We start from the raw sequence: 17,883 nt of genomic DNA, 5'->3' as shown, positions 1-17,883 counted from the left end.
CAAACGATTTATCATGCATACCAGAAAATATAGAGAACATATTTCTGGGATACTACAAAGATTTATATTCACAGCCTCCATCTGCAAAAGAAGAAGAAATTAGAACCTTTCTAAATTCAATGGATTTACCATCAAGTGGCAGTTTACAAAATGATACATTAACAGCTGATATTACATCAATAGATGCAATAAATATGTTAAAAAATAACAAGTCTCCAGGTAGCGATGGATACCCTCCAGAATGGTATAAGCTGTTTAGAGATGAAATGGCACCGTTACTCCTGGCATCCTTCAATTGGACTCTCCAAAATAATAGGATGCCGCCATCATGGACTGAAGCAATCATATCAGTCATTCCAAAACCGGGAAGGGATAAGGAATTCTGTGGGAACTATAGGCCTATTTCGATATTAAATGTAGACTACAAAATCTATACAACCATTATTTCTAAACAATTGAGTACCTTCATAGACGATTTAATAGAAGAAGACCAAACAGGATTTATGAGGGAAAGCCAGAACCAGGACAATATCAGGAGGACACTGCATAGTAGAACAAGCAAAAAGGACAAAACAAGATTTTACTTTATTGGTAAGCATACAGTAGACGCAGAAAAAGCATTCGATCGGGTGAATTGGTCTTTTTTGTATACAGTGTTAGAACGACTAGGATTCAATAATAAATCAATACAATGCATAAAAACACTGTATCAATGACCTACTGCTAGAATTAAAATAAATAGAAACTTATCTGATAGATTTGGCTTACAGATATCGACTAGACAAGGTTGCTGCCTGTCACCAGCTCTGTTTGCCCCATTCATTGAGCCTCTAGCTCAAGCAATCCACCAAAAAGAGGGAATTACAGGAGTGATGGTGAATGGTAGTGAACACAAGGTGGGGCTATTTGCTGATGACGTAGTGGCATTCCTCGAGCAACCAAATACATCACTCCCAGTACTGATGAGGCTACTTGAATCATATGGTCATCTCTCAGGGTATAAGATTAATGTCTCAAAAACACAGGAACTTGCTATTAACTATACTCCATCAACAGAGATCAAAGAATTGTTTAATTTTAATTGGAATCTAAAGAAAATCAAATATTTGGGGATTTACATCATTAAAGGTACATCTAAATTATTCAAAGCAAATTATGGCAAGATCAATGAGGAGATTCAAAAAGATATAGACAGATGGTCTACTCTACCACTGGATTTTAGTTCAAGAACTGAGACAGTCAGGATGAATATATTACCCAAGCTTCTATACCTATTCCAGTCCCTACCAATAAATGTTGCTCAAAATCAATTCACAAATTGGGATAGGATAATATCTAGGTTCATTTTGGGAGGTAAAAAACCCAAAGTCAGATATTAAACCCTCCAACTCCCAAAGGATAAAGGGGGTATGGGCCTCCCGAATCTGAAAGAATGCTTCTATGCTGCCCAGTAGAGATACATAGTTTGCTGGTGTAAACCAGATTATACAGCTAAGTGGAAAGAAATGGAAAGAGCATTTGGAGAATACCCTATTCAGAGTATTATAGGAAATAAGGACACGTACAAAAAATAAAAAATCATATGGATTCAATTACATTATTCACACTGGAGTTATGGTTTAAAATAGTAAAAAATTCACAAAATACAAGAAGACATAAATATATTGAAATGGGTAGCATTTGACAGTAACTTTGTACCAGCAAGACAAGACGAATGTTTCAAACGGTGGGTGACCAAGGGAATAACAGCATGGTGCACTTTGGAGAAGAAAGGGGAACTAGAGAGTTTTCAGGATATGAAAGATAAATACGATGTAGGGAAACATGACTTCTTTAGATATCTACAACTAAGGGATTATTATAGAAGACACATCAGGGGAACACCCTCCAAGGACGTGAATGAATTGATTCAGACTTTAATCAATTTGTATGGAGGAAAACAAATTAGGAATATATCTGTACTATACCAAGCACTAACAATGAACAATTATTCAACCACATATATAAAAGAAAAATGGGAATCAGAATTCAACACGAAAATTGAAAATAATGAATGGCAAAACATGTGGAGAATACACCAATCATTCACTAGTTCGCGGATATAGAGGGAGTTCTCTTGGAAAAATCTGATCCGTTTTTTTATAACACCCAGGGTTAAAAACAGATACTCAAATGTAAAGTTACCATGCTGGAGGGAATGTGGAACAGCAGAAGCAGATCATTCACATGTATTTTGGAAATGTCACAAAATAACAACGTTTTGGGGAATGGTTCATAAAGTAGTACAAAATATAATCGGATATGATTTCCCCAAGAGTTTTATGATTCTTTATTTGGGTAATTTTACGGAAAATGATATACAACCAAGAGATAGATGCTTAGTTAAAGTGTTGTTGATAGCCGGCAAGAAAGCCATCACAAGGAAATGGGGGCAAGAGGATATCCCTACCCAAGGACAATGGATGGAGATAGTAGAGGAAATCTACATAATGGAAAAACTGACACATCGGTTGAGACTAAGTCTACCAAAAATGGAAGACCAGTGGAAAGGATGGACATTATATAGAGAAGAAGACAAACACATGGGACAAGATAATCCAGGAAACCATTGAGATTTAAACTCCCGACAAGGGCTCGTTTTTTTTTTTCATTTTTATTTCATTTTTGAAAATAAACAACATGTGGATGCAAATTGAAATTGTATTTTTAAATGTCAAAGTTAAATGACAGTACATAGGTTTGGAATTCAGTGCAATTATTTTCAATAAAAACAAACTATAAAAAAAAAGCATCAATCTGGTGCACTTTGAGAGCAACATGAAGAGATCTATGGATACATCTCTCAACTACCATATGAAACAGAACCGGAAACAGATTTTTCTTTATGGATATTTTACAAATCACTCCCCTTTTAAACTGTATTCTTGTTTTGTCATAGGCCTATATAATTTCATAACTGTTTTTTATTTATTCTCTCGGCTGTCCATCTCATAATGTTTTGCGGCACTTGCGGTACCGAGGTGGACCTGTCGGATAAGTCACTAGCACCCCCCGTTGACAATTTACTAGCGGTATTTACTAGCGGTATTTACTAGCGGTACCGAGGTGGGCCGGCGGTACCTAAGTGGGCCGGTCGAGAGTCCCGGGCTGATTTTTAGTCCCAGTCCGTCCCTGACTGTAAGCTTAGCTTCATGTCGAACAGTAAGTCAACATTTCCCAGAGATCTTTCGTTGAAATTACCAGGTAACGCTAAAAAACATTACATTTAGATTGTAGGACAAAGTGTTTATTTAATATATCTGGCTAGCTACTTGCTAATGGTTTAGCTTACGCCCGCGATTCAAAGTAAGGTCAACGTAGCTGTAATTTATGCTTTGCTTACATGTTCGCATAACTTGGAAGTTTACTGACATTTACACAACTTGTTCACCTGGCTCAAGTGGTGGCTCTGGGGTTGTTGTGTATGGGATTAGTTTTGTATCATAAAGATAAAGCAACACTTTTTCAGAATAAAGCAAAACTATGAGTTTAAAAGAAAAAAAAACTGAGTCAAGCAAAATAAAATAAAATTCAAAAATAAAACTATAAGTTGCAAACAAATCATTTGTGTAATCATGTAAACTGTAAAATCATGTAAGTCTTTTTTCTTTGTTTGAACATGGGTTTTTGTTTGCAGTTCTTTTTTCTTCTTTCTCAATGATCAGATTTTTGCTCTCGCTGCAGCTTTCTCTTTTGCGCTCCTTCATTTTTTGTTTGAGATTTTGACACAAACCTCCCAGGTGGGCGGGACTTTCAGGGGTGCGTCCCCATTGGCTACTCAGTTTTTTAATGGATGCGGAAGCTTTAACGTTCTTCTTGTAATACATCCATGAGCTTTTCGCGATCGGGAAGGAGCTTGCTGGAACCGTCTTTCTTTGTAGCGCTTTGAAAGTGAACACATGTGTAAGTGTTGCTCCTTTATGTGTGGTTTGTTCTGTACTATACATTGTGTTCCATGGTTGTGTTAAGTTAGAACTCAAGCAAAGCTTAGCCATGCAAGTTGCTTTCGCTAAGTAGCCTAATTGTTAGCATACTGTGTGTGAGTGTGTGTGTGTGTGTGTGTGTGTGTGTGTGTGTGTGTGTGTGTGTGTGTGTGTGTGTGTGTGTGTGTGTGTGTGTGTGTGTGTGTGTGTGTGTGTGTGTGTGTGTGTGTGTGTGTGTGTGTGTGTGTGTGTGTGTGTGTGTGTGTGTGTGTGTGTGTGTGTGTGTGTGTGTGTGTGTGTGTGTGTGTGTGTGTGTGTGTGTGTGTGACATAACTTTGTGTGTGTGATATAACTATTTGCATGGTTCATATAGGCAAGAATACGCCATAATTGCTGTTGTTTAATAGTGTGCTCACTTGATATGATAATCAGTAGCTAGGATGAGTGAGGCTATACCTTAAGGGGCTGTCCCATTGTATTTCAATTCATCTTCTCCCCTTTGTAACAGTGTGGAAAACCTACCATGCAGTCCCAGGTAAGCCAGTTTATGATTTTTTTCCTCAAAAAAACAGCCAACGGCTCACAATCTCTCTAACTTTGTATAATGTCAGTTAAGAAATTAACTAAAGGTAGTAAAATAAAGGTATGATTTGCATTATTGGGTGGTTTGTGTAATTTGTTTGTCCAAGCTACCACATTTAGTATTATTTCAAACATAATTGGTGTCTTTGCTTATACAACATTCAGAAATATATTACAGTAAATAATAATAAACTACAAAATGTTTTGGTTGTTATTGATCTGATAATACATAATGCTTTATAAGGTTAATAGATAATGTGTCTTATTCAAAAGCTGTGGATGTAATCTCTCTATAAAGGTTGACACCTACGATGCAATTTTAGCAGTGCTAAACTGGTTCATCTTCACTCTCCAGCCAGGTACTACCCCTGCTGCTGTGTCTGCCAAAGCAGCTGTGCAGAATATTCTCTCCATAATTAATGAATCTCTGGCCACGTCCACCAGCTCAGAACAAGGTCAGGGACAGAGTTTGGGGCGACGCCCAGGGATACAGCAAGAGATGGCCAGGTCTAACATTTGAAATCATGATGAACAAACACTACATATTTATCACCAAAGACTCCAAAGTACAATATTGTAGTAGTTCTCCAAAGAAATCCAATATTCTTTTTTTAAATAATACTTCTCATTACTGGTTTATACTGTAAAGTTTTATTTATTTACTAAAAGTATTTTATTGCAGGTCTTTCCCTAGATTTTTTAGGCGCGGGAACAGAGGCAAAGCTGGCTTTAATAGGCCAGCAAAGGTTGCAAAACAGTGGTCCACCTTTAGTTTCACGATCTTCCTTGTGCATAAACATGTGGAAAGAACACCCACTCCTGTTGAGGACCTCCAACATATGCAGGCTGGACTTGGAAAGAGAATGCTGTCCATGCCTTCAGACATGAACCATGCAGAGGTGATCTATCTTTCTTTCTCTAACACTGCCTCCAATCAATCAACTTTTTTCTATCAAATTAAATTAAAGAAACGGTAAAATTCACAATATAAACTTGTTTTTTAGGTCTGCAGCTTGTTTGAAAGGGCTTACCCAAAGCTCATCCCTATAACAGGAGGATGGCTTCTTTACAAGGCTTCCGGTATATATGAAAAAAACTCAGACACATTGCGGAATTATAGTTTGAACCAGCTGCAACATCAAAAAAATAAAAACTATTTCTTCCAACAAGTGGAAATGGAAGACGCAACCTATCAGTTGTACCCCCAGATGCAGAAGGGTACACTGGTAGTCCCATCAGATGTGCCTCTGGAGGGGGGAAAACGATGATCTACATTCTCCCTCTCCAGGAAGAATTTGATCTGACACCCCTTCCCCACGAAGCTGAAGAGTTTATGCAAATGCCAAAGGCAGAATGCAAAACGTGCCACAAGGTCATGCCCTTGCAGCTCTTGGCACTCCATGTGTAAGATTGTGAGGCCCTGTCGAGTTCGGATCCAGAGGTAAAAATAAGTTTGCTTGTTCGTAACTGCATTCTGGAAACATGGATGACGAGCAACTAATTTAAAATGTATCTTCCCTGTCTATGTTTAGATAACTGAGGTACTCTCTTACAAGGAGAAAGTAAGTTGTTTCCACATCTGGGGTAAAAAAAAAAAACTCCACACTGAACATCGTGGAACGTGGAAAGATGCTGTGGCAGCGTCAAAAGCACAGCTCCCCACTCAACCCCTTGAAGTTGACATTCTTGGAAGAGGCTGGGGTTGACACTGGTGCTTTGCGGAAAGAATTCCTGACAGGTCAGTAACATTACATTTTTACATAACCCGCAGACAGTATTGAATGTAATTCATAAGTTTTCTTTAGTGTATTCCAATTTGAAGTGGCTTTGCAGATGGTGCAGCAATTTTGCCTAAAAAGGTATTACTTCATCAGAGATGATCGCTGGCATAGAGATTTGGCTGTTTGAGGGAGAGGATGGCAAGGGAAAAATGCCAAAATACTCTCTAAATGACCTTGACAATGGCCTCTTCAGGTGCGTTTTTAAAATCAAATGAATTTCTCAGTTGCATGAATGACATACTTGCTCTGTAGTTGTACTGTAATAAATATGCATTGTCAGTTTTTGCTCATTCCTTTATTCCCTGTCATTTCAGAGTTGCTGGGGAAATATTTGCTGTAAGCCTCGCGCAGGGTGGCCCAGCACCCACATTTCTCCAAGAATGGTGCTACAACTTCCTCTTGACTGGAAACCTTGAAAACATTACCAGAGATGATGTTCATGACCAGGAGTTTTCCTCATTGATTAAGATGGTATGTTGGTTGAACAACCTAGTATTATATCCTCAAAGCAATGGTCACGGATATTAAGGATTTACTCAATTTAGCACTGCAGAACATGGCTATAAAAATGTTTGCTGTGCAATTTAATAAATGAGAGAAATAATTCTGTTGACTTTGATGAACTCATGACCATTATATCCAGATGATAATATTTCATTTGTGTTATGCTTTTTGCAAAGATCTGTAACATTAATGAGATGTTCCATAGTGAAACAATAATTACATAAAATCAACCAAAAATGGCTAAAACTGAAAAAAACAGTTGTAAATTAAATGGGGAAAGGTTCAAAGTTGATGTTAATCATTCACAAGACATTTTGATATTCAAGATGTCATTTCAATGTGGTGGAACCAATTCTCAACTGTGGCTACACAGGACCTATCAACGAGGACAACAAAGATGAAATAACAAGGTTTCTATTGTATTGGTATACTCTTTACCATAATTTAGTGAGCAAGTGTAAATTAAATATTGGTTTTTGATTTATCCTTGTGAAGAGCAATTCTGCTACACTCAGCTGCAAGACGAACTGTCATGCTAAGGCAAATTCGCGAAGGACTACAACTTTACGGCCTAATAGCTGTCATGGAAAAGAACAGAGCACTGTGCCGTGACCTCTTTGTGGCTCGAGGTGTGGATAAGGTAAGCTCAGTTACTCTCCTGGATCTGAGGCATGTTGTGTGTGTGTATATATGTATATATATATATATATATATATATATATATATATATATATATTAGAAACGCACTTGAAATATATAATTGAATGTTCTACAGGAATAATGAGGGTGAAACGTGGAGTATTTGATAAATGTAATGTTGGACTTATATCTTCCCCTTTCCTTGATGGATTTTTCAGGTGGACTCCTACTACATTGTGTCACACTTGGCTCCATCAATGAGCGAAATCGGCACTCAGAAGCGTGCAAAAGAGGCACAAATCCTAGATAACTTCCAGGATTTCCTGCTCGAGCTTGAGGGTAGGTTTTATTTGCACCATAAGGTAAACTGGGAGATAAATATGTTAAGACTCATACAATAATCTTTATGAAGTACATTATAAGATTGAAAACGTTGGTGTTTTGAGAAAGTGTGCACTATAATTGTCTTACAGTATCTACTGCTGCTACTTCTCCATAAACAAATTGCTTTAGCTTCAAATTATGAAGAATGAAAACAAGTATTGCCTTTCTAATAAAGTCCTATTTTTACAAGCATGCCCACACAGTACTAAAATGTAAGCTTTTCAAGTTTATAATAGTAACCGAGCAGGATGTTGCAATTTTGCAGATCCAAAATATCACAGAGCAGAGTAATATCAATATGTCTTTGGTCCAATTGTATGAAGTTATTTTGAAATTGTCTCATTTTCATTCCCGCAGATGGAACTACTCAGGATGAGGTTGCCCTTTCTGTCCCAGAAGTTCTGCAATGGCTGACTGGACAGTCACACAGGCACCTTCTTCTTTCGGAGAGGGAAGCCTTCAGAATCACTGTTTACTTCGAACATACATGTGTGGAACGAATGCCAAACCACACATTGTGTTATCCGGTTGTAAGTGCATGCACTCAAACTATAACATTTCCCACAGCATATTGTGTGAACTACAATGAATTCAGGGAAAATGTTGCAACAGCGATAAAATGTGGGGCAGGCTTTTATAGGGTGTAAAGAACTAAATGGACCAATGGAAGCTTGTAATGTGTGAAGTTAAAGATAATTAATACGTTTGATTAGTTGTGATGTAACTTGAGAATGTGACCTCTGCGTGTTCTAGAGTAGTGGTTCACAAAGTGGGGGTCGCGAGATGATTACAAAATAAAAATGGAAAATAAAAAAAAATTGATCAATTTTTTTTCAATTAAAAAAAAAAAAAATTATTATTAATAATAACGTTTGCATAGACATTTCCAGGGGCGGACTAGCCATCTGTATAATTTCCCCGCAACGAGGCTCCCCCTTTGACAATCCACTAGCCCAGTTTTTCCTCAAACTTTTTCATACCAAGGACCACTTAACCAATAAAAAACACCAAAAAATAGGGAAATATCCAAAAACAATAGGCCTGCTTACCCATTCCAACAGTACATAACAAATTACAGCCTAATAATGACAGCTTAACCTTCTCTATATCGCCTCGTTCACACATTAAATCAACAATACAAATACAGATTGTATAAGCATTTAGTTCAAATGCGATTTAAAATCCTCACAGGTTTTACACCTCTTATGAAATGTAGACTACATTTATTATGTAGAATTATTTTAAACACGAGTTTATGTCCGAGCCAACAGACTCACAGATTGTTGGCTACTGAGAGATATGCAAAATACACCGCATGTAGTACGACACAAACCTCCGCTGTGGATTTTCAAAACAAAATACAATAAAACTATGGTCGCAGGCCCAAGTTTAACTCTCTGAGGCCTGCATGGTCTGTCTACAAAACAAAAATAAAAAAACGTTTATGCAGCCCCAACAACAGCCTCTGATCATCAACAGACTTCATGCAATGCTTCATCAGATGCAAATATTAGATAATAATCTCTATCTCACTCCTAACACATCTAAATCTACTTTCAGCATGGATAAATGTTCATAAAATACATCCATTGTTTTTGCTATATGCTTCTTGAAATCCTAAAAAACACATCGTTTTTCTAGAACAGATTACAAATCGCCTGAAAATGGTACAAACAATCCGGCGGCAGAAATACGTCTCTGGGCGGGCATTTGATTTTCCAGGGCGGGCCCACCCCGAAACTTACATTTCCCGGGAAATCTGAATTGTCAACGGGGGGGGGAGGGGCTGTTAGACGCTCGAGATTTGTCAACGGGGTGAGGGAGGCGCTCGTGAATTGTTTTTACGGAAACAGAGGGGTTTCAACTTTTAGGTTGCCATAAGGCTGTTGACGGTCTTATTATAGGCTGCATCCATTGGTTGGTTTTGTGGCACATCATTTGTAACGCTGTGTCAACTTGGGCAAGCATGCAGGCAAACTTGAGGAGCAGGGTGGAGGGTTATGGCTAGAAAGGATCCGTCTTGTGTACAAATCTAGCGAGAGTTTGGCTGAATGTCACGTGGCTGAATGTTTACGTTTGGCAGGCAGCCTTTCAGTTACGATCGTTAACATCAGTGGGCCACAGCAAATGATGGTGAGAAGCTAAACTATCTATTAATTATGTCAATTACAGGGAGTGTGATTGTTGAAATAGGGTGTTAGCGGTCTTGTTCAAAGAAGAATGACAACACTGTAGATCACCAACATTATGGTTTATTTTTTATTCACAGGCAAGTCAACGTTGTCGCAGTAAAAGTCCCAAGATAGCTCCTGGTGCAATAAAATGTTCCCTTGCAGTGTTTTACTATTAAGTCTGATGTTTCTCTATTAATATTGCTGCTGCATTAATGTGTATGTTGCATCATGTTACTGCTGTAGATGTGTTTCCGAGCCGCTCCGATTACAACGAGAGTTACAACGAGAACGTGACGTCATATTTACACTAGACGGATCCTTTCTAGCCATAACCAAGAAGAACGGTAAAGCTTCCGCACCCATTAAAAAACTGAGTAGCCAATGGGGACGCACCTGAAAATCCCACCCACCCACCTGGGAGGTTTGTGTCAAAATCTCAAACAAAAAATGAAGGAGCGCAAAAGAGAAAGCTGCAGCGAGAGCAAAAATCTGATCATTGAGAAAGAAGAAAAAAGAACTGCAATCAAAAACCTATGTTCAAACAAAGAAAAAAGACTTACATGATTTTACAGTTTACATGATTACACAAATGATTTGTTTGCAACTTATAGTTTTATTTTTGAAATTTATTTTATTTTGCTTGACTCAGTTTTTTTTTCTTTTAAACTCATAGTTTTGCTTTATTCTGAAAAAGTGTTGCTTTATCTTTATGATACAAAACTAATCCCATACACAACAACCCCAGAGCCACCACTTGAGAATTGTTGTCTTTTTTAAGAAAATATTTTCTTATGTCCATCTTCAAAAACTCTGAGTCCGACTAACAGTTGATTTTAAAAATTGTCAAAACTCACAGGATAGGTACCTGTCAGCCAATAAGAAAGATGTTTATTTCCATTCAACTCTCTGGTTTGTCTGGTGCCTTGCCTCTGTTGCATTCACTGTACACGGGAAATTACAATTATGCTGTCCTCTCTAGTGTCATGATGAGGTTCAGGTAAAGCACGGTTAATGTATTATATGATTGACTCAATGATATAATACATGACTTTGAGAGTAGGCAATCTAGGCATATTAACAACATTAATTTTGTTAATTTGTTTATTGTTATTTATTTTTATTTTTATTTATTTTTTGCTAGGGGGCCCTTAGTGGCTGCGGGGCCCTAAGCGGCCGCTTATTTCGCTTAATGGGTCGGGCCGGCTCTTGTGCTAAGTGTGTTATCAAAAAAGAACTGAATTAATAAAGTAGCAATAGTAGTAGCGTAATAGTATATTGAAGAAGTGTTTTAATTGAACTAATTAGCCTTTATATGATTTATACAAGACAATCAAATTTCAGCACATACCAAAAAATAAAAAATATATCTGATGATTTTTAGTAGTGTAATTAATACTGCTAAAACAACTTTATCATTCAGTTGTCATCTTATTTAATGTATACATAGAAAATATATTTGTATACATGTGACTGCTGCAGCTTAACAATGGGCAGTTATATAATTGTATATAACCTTCAATTACTTTAAAAGTCTGTCATACTTTCTCACTTGTTACTAACTGCTACTGATACATCTGTTTATATCAAAATCTGTAAGTCGTATCCTCCTGGGACCCAGCCCATTGAAAATGTCCACTGTAGTGGACATTTTGTTAACATGCATCTCCTTTTACTCTTTTAAGCTACTCTATCAATCCCTGATGTACTGTACAGAGGACATCCTGGTCTTTCCAGTGATATGTCATTGGTTAAAATTGCATGCTGGGAAGTAAATCTTTCTTTTCATCCAAAATGGCTGCCATACCAAAAACAAGATTTTATAGAAGCAGGAGGAGAAGTCAAATATTGTTGAATAATTGTGATTTTTACCATGAAAATCATTATATTCTTGATTATTAATATGTGAGGAACTATATAATTAGTTCTGAAAGCAATTAAATGATTGAAGTTTTCAAATAACACCATCTTCCTGGACTTAATGACTCAATATTGTTGCAGGAGACAGAACTGAAGCAGACATTTTCTGTACCAGATAGTTAATGGAGATTCAGATTTTGAGCTCTCTGATGATGAGAGAGATGAGGCGTTCACACCTGGGATAGAAGAGGCTCAAGAAGAAGGGGGGGAAAGATGCATGAGGCTCCATGGGCGCACAGATACAGACAGAGAGACAGATAGGGACGAGCTGGAAAGACTTGGCCCTCTGTGGGCCAAGAGTAGCCCGTATGTCTTATTGTTGTTTTTATTTTAATTGGAGACATGAACAATGAGAATTGCCTCAGGAATGCAAGCTTTGTTTCTATGAGCATGGTCAAATGGAGACCACATCCATACAACTAGTCAAGATGACCCTGTAGCCCGTGCAGACTGGAGTCAATTAGGTACTTTTCCCAGTCCATTGACAACAAAGTCTTTGAAGATCTGGAAAGATTCACAAAAACCAAACTAGTTTTTTAGTCACCAAATAAACAGCAATGTTCAGATCAATTACTTATTTATGTTTTAAATAAAGGTGAATGTATTATTGTATTAATATCACTCTATAACCATAATATGTTACATAGTCTATCTGTTAATTTTGGCTGTCTTTCAAGCTAATATGGTCCGGACGTAAAATAAAATTAAAAAGTCTAAATTGCAAGATGTTTTTTCAACCCTAAATAGGTAGGAAATCACAAAAAAAAAGAAATTAGAAGACTGTTTTTCCTCGGGTCCCAGGAATATAAATCATTCATAAGGGATCAGCCTGTCTTCCAGATTTTGACCAATAATTCTTTAAAAAGTATGTGGAACTAAAGAGAGGGCATTGTTTCTCAACCATTAGACCACATTTTTTCTAAAAGAACTGTTTTAAATGCTGAATAAGAGATAAATGACCTATAATATAAAATGGTGCCTTCACACTGGGTCAGCAGCTCAATGACTTCACTGTACTGATCTGTGCATATATACAGTAGTACAGTGTGGCCACAGGGGGGCATCCCATGTCTAGAAATACTAGAACATAGTGACTGGCAACTCCGTTTCAACTCACTTTCACAAATCTGAAAAGCAAAGTACATTTATTTTTACAAAAGTTACAATAATAACATAATCCCAAACTTTTATATATAGCAAACAGTGTCAGGACATTTCACTCTACATTTATATTTAACACCCACAGTGCACTCCCATGACACCCCTCACTAACAAAGATTCTGTTGTGAAAGTTGTGAAAGTACACATTTGTGTTTATATATAGGAAATGTTTGTGGTTATAATATGAAAAATATAATCATGTATTTGCATCAATGCTTATGACTTACAGAAACAATGAAAGTACCCTATGTATCTCTCTGGAAATAAAAATATCAAAACACACTTTACACTGCTATTGCTGAACATCGTTAACACGAGCAGCAGACAGACAGTTAGCATTTAGCAGGTGAATATAAAGCAGCCAGATGTTTTTCCACGGAGTTGGTGGAGAACAAACCAGAGCTAAACATACATTAGAGGTCACTACAGTGGACAGACATTCAAAAAGATGTTTTCTTGTATATGCATGGGTTTTGATGGCATAGGGTCCTTCTCAGGTCGATTAAATGGAATCCTTGCGTCCCTCACTTGCGTCGTTTCCCTGAGTTTAGTCCCTCCCACCAGGGAAGCATGGAGAGACACTAGGGCCCTTTCTCATTTCTTTGACTCCCCTCCTCGACTCCTATCCTCTAGACTTAGTCCCGCCCACAGGAGATGCGAGCGGAGGAGCCGAGGAGGGGAGCCGAGGAGAGAGGAGGGGAAGCAGCAGGCGGTTAGAGAAATGAGAATTCCTCTCCTCTGAGCGGTCATTTTAAAGAGACGTCCATTAATGATGACAGGAGGCACAGCAGCCCCCTGTCTGATGGACAGATGTGTTCGTGATGACTTTTATATTTACTTTTAATTCATTCACAATGTGGTATAATGCGACAATAGCAGGCTACAGATGCCGACACACACACACACACACACACACACACACACACACACACACACACACACACACACACACACACACACACACACACACACACATATACATATAAATATAAATATATATAAATATATACAATTTCAGAATCAAACAGAGCACTCTCATAATAACGTCACACTATCAGAGACTGGATATATCGCCCCCCCTCTCTGGTCGCTACAATGAGGGAAATAAATTATGGGCCAAAAGTTTTATTTACAAGTATTACAAGTAAGCAGAGGACACCAAACCAACTGAGACCTGTCTGTCTGCTGCATCTACGCACACACTGTACCACACACACCTACACACTGTAGCCTACCACACGCACCTACAGCTCCTAACACAGGCTACAGCCGTAGTGTATTTTATTATGTGAAGCACTAAATGGTTTTAGAAAAATATCGACTCTTTGTTTGTAGATATCTACTAAACTAAAGCAAATAAAGAGAGTAGGCCTGTTATACTGAGTGATATATATTTTACACACTGCTCTGCTTTCTGCACGGACCTCACAGCTGTTCTCACTGTAAACATCGCGACACGATGAAAGCAGTTAATAAAATAATATCCAGGGGATGCATGCAGAGCTGTCATTGGCTGAGATAAGGACGGCCGTACGTCACGACTCTTTGAAACATCTCTGTTCCCGGAAATGCATCCGCGAAGGAGCCGTGGAGGACCGTGGAGGACCCATCAGTGTATCCTCGGTTATAGCTCCTCCAGAGAGCCTCCTCGACGCTCGATCCTCGGTCCTCGAAGTGCATTTAGAGAAATTAGATGTCCTTCAACATGGCGCGCTGAAATTCATATACGGGTCACTACCGGAGGACCGAGGAGTCGAGGAGGGGGATTTGATGAAATGAGAAAGGGCCAAGGACACCACGAGAAGCAGTGAAATGAGTTTTGATAGCAATGGGACGTCCTTTCCTCCGGAGCGTCACGTGAAGCGACGTCCGTTTGTGATGACGCCGCACAGCTGTTCGTCTGACAGCAGCAAGCTCTGTCCCCGTTATTTTCACAAACACCTCCGCCTCTGTTAGTACACATTTGCTGACACAAACATTTGTGTCATCAGTTGTAGACCCAAATACATTAAATAAAATAAGAGCTCATTCTTAAAATGTATAAACGAAAAAAGCGATCATGAAAATGTTTCCAATAAATGAATAAAATAATGTTTGACCACTTTGTTGTTCAGACATATCACATATTTGTAACTAAATTATACATGAATTGAAACAAAACACAGTATAAACTGAGGATTGACTCTCGTGAGTGTCATGTATTTTCTTCACTCCGCTGGGGTACTGCTCTCATGTCAAGAAGCATCAGATCAGTGCATGCCCTGCATCGTCCAATCAGTGAGCGATACACAGTAAGGGGGCGGGGCGAGTTTCTGTGGATTTCATCGGAGGATGGTCTGGTGATTCCTTGGTTATCGCTCCTCCATTATCGCTCCTCCATTATCGCTCCTCGATTGTCGGTCCTCCGGCAGAAATAAGCGCCATGGGACGATACTCAAGATGGCACAGACAAATCAACTTCCGGTGATACCGAGGATCGAGGAGCGAGGAAATGAAAATAATCAACCTGAGAAGGACCCATAGTTGCACATTAGCCATTACATAGGACCCTATTGCATCATCCCATACACTGCCAAAGTCAGTGTAAGTGAATGATACATTTCTCTAAACCAAGATGGACGAAGCCACATGGACCAAGTCACTCGTCGCCATACTTGCCAACCTTGAGACCTCAGAAATCGGGAGCATTTATAAATGCAAAATAGGGGAGGGGGGGGGGGGGGTGCTAGTGGATCGCCGGAGCTGTTAGATTAACATTAAAATGCTTATTGTAGTTGTAAGTGCAATGCCTTGCGGCCTTTAGTACCATCCTCGATGGAGCATATTTGTGGGCTGGAACTGTATTTTACAGGAAAGGAGTGAGCAGAGAGTAGAGTAGTTGTCGATTCTTGTTCTGTTTTCTGTGACTATCTGCCTCACCCTCTCAGATGCGCGTGCTACTAAAGAGACGTGTTACCATGGAAACCAAACAATGGTGTAGCTGTATTAAAGTCCGAGTGGAAACAGTCCTGAGTAAATCTGATTTTGTCAGAAATCGGGAGAAATGCGGGACAAATATGACCCCGGGAGGAAACCGGGAGAGGGCAATGAAATCGGGAGTCTCCCGCGAAAATCGGGAGGGTTGACAAGTATGCTCGTCGCTATCTTGCCAATCCTTTTATGGAAAACGCTCCCTGCAAGTATAACAATGTTGGTGACATCAAGTAACAACTAAGGAATCATATGATTCATAAATTAGCGAAGTATTGATTTTATGTTTGCAGGAAATTATGATTAATCACCTGTCCACTAAAGTGGACGTCATGCATCACTGTATTTCAACTACAATTCATACTATTACTGCTAATGTTGTTCTTGAAAATACTTCATCTGCAATATCTTTTTGGGCCGTAAATCAATATACTTATGTTATTATAATGTAATTTTAGGTTTGCACATCTTTATTTATAATTTTTTCAAAATGTGCATCTCTTCAGTTCAAAATGTAAACGCAAATGAAAAAACTAAATTTCAAATATTGTTTTTCATGCCCCATGAGCAATACAAACACTTGACAAAAAAGTCTTGACTGAGGTTTTCATAATTCATGCATGAAAGGGTTAACATACAAACATCTCTTCATGGTGGTAATGTTGCTTTGTGCCGCTGGATGGGCAATTGATGGAAAACATATTCATCGTATCAACTTTGTGAAGCTGCATTCACATGGTACGAGATTTGCTCTTTGCGAACTCCGAGGTTTGGCGCAAGGCCTTGCCATAAAAACAATCAGTTAAGTTTTGTATCTATGGTTACCTTGCCTGCTGACTTGCAGTGAGTCATCTGATTGGTTGCTTGAACGAAGGTCACTGGTAAAGGAGGTCTAAGTTGAAATAATGTGAACTTTGAACGCAGTGCTTTGCGACCATTTTGAGCGATGCGACGCCGAGGGTAGTGGTTCTTCGTAGTCGGGCAGCAATGCTTTCTCCATAGAAACACAACTTTTTACCGCGAATCATGTGAATGCAGCTTAATAAGATGAAAATATGTGAACTTTGCGATTTACTACCTGTTCACAGAAGTCAATTATTGTAGATTCAAAGAAATACAAATGAAAAATCTGATTTCTCTACGAATAATTGTTTTTGAATTGACAAACATTTTGATCATCTCTTTTTATATGATTTTTTTTTAAATAACTTTGACCAAGATATTTGTCTGTTGCAAATGATCAGGAACATATCTTTGACCTTTCTCACTGACATGTGCTGCCAGATATCCTTTGACCCAGGTTAGTGGCATGGCTGGTAATGTGGGCCATGCCTGTGTAAGGACCAGGCACTGGTTGTTATAAACAGACCTACACGACACAATATGACAAGCCCCCTCATGCAGCTACACCTCCTCAGTGGTGGAGGTGCTGGGCATCCGCTGAGACTCGGAGGGAGCAGAATCCTCGAAGACGTCGTCCTCCATGCCTTCTTCTATGGGCTTCATCTTTTTGGAAGCCTTGGTGCCAGGAGATTTTTCTAAAAAGAAAAAAAAATATATCAATTTGAACTCAATCAATGATAAATATGCAACAACCTTTTTTAAATATTGTGAACAAATCCATTTGAAATCAGACGACATTTTTATTCAACAGCTGAAAGATATTTCTTTTGGATAAGCTTTTAATTAACGACATCTCCCTTTAATCTTTCTTTTATTATTTATTATTATATATACTTTTTAATATATTTATTTATTTAATATTTGTTAATATTGTATTGTAATTCTTCATTGTGTCATATAATAATA

The 17,883-nt window shown here is 38.4% G+C and overlaps 2 protein-coding genes across 12 annotated transcripts in view; one reads left to right on the top strand and one right to left on the bottom strand.

The window, feature by feature from the left end:
- The first annotated feature begins 382 nt into the window (after positions 1 to 382).
- Positions 383 to 13,091, top strand: LOC307013642 (G2/M phase-specific E3 ubiquitin-protein ligase-like). Of its 11 annotated transcripts, none has more exons than XR_013801003.1 (10): positions 391 to 3,942; positions 4,471 to 4,497; positions 4,900 to 5,443; positions 5,549 to 5,624; positions 5,715 to 5,985; positions 6,077 to 6,518; positions 6,640 to 6,796; positions 7,325 to 7,469; positions 7,687 to 7,807; positions 8,210 to 13,091. XR_013801003.1 is itself a non-coding variant. In XM_079641105.1 (9 exons), exons 4-7 carry the CDS (start codon positions 6,174 to 6,176, stop codon positions 7,439 to 7,441), a joined length of 483 nt encoding a protein of 160 aa, XP_079497231.1. In that variant the 5' UTR covers positions 396 to 5,443; positions 5,549 to 5,624; positions 5,715 to 5,985; positions 6,077 to 6,173; the 3' UTR covers positions 7,442 to 7,469; positions 7,687 to 7,807; positions 8,210 to 13,091. The 11 variants fall into 11 exon arrangements, 1 of the variants encoding a protein (XP_079497231.1); XR_013801005.1 differs by having other exon boundaries at positions 393 to 3,942; positions 5,353 to 5,443; XR_013801006.1 differs by having other exon boundaries at positions 393 to 3,942; positions 5,227 to 5,443.
- popdc1 (popeye domain cAMP effector 1) overlaps positions 13,072 to 17,883 on the bottom strand; it is a 19,014-nt gene continuing 14,202 nt past the window's right edge. The window contains 1 exon segment of the mRNA XM_079641104.1: positions 13,072 to 17,612. Within this exon segment, the coding sequence (XP_079497230.1) occupies positions 17,479 to 17,612 (134 nt within the window). The 3' untranslated portion in view covers positions 13,072 to 17,478.

This window comes from Notothenia rossii (genome assembly GCF_949606895.1).
Source record: "Notothenia rossii genome assembly, chromosome: 7".
NCBI lineage: Eukaryota > Metazoa > Chordata > Actinopteri > Perciformes > Nototheniidae > Notothenia > Notothenia rossii.
Note: the sequence above shows the minus strand (reverse complement) of the source record. Positions and strands in the feature narration are given on the sequence as shown.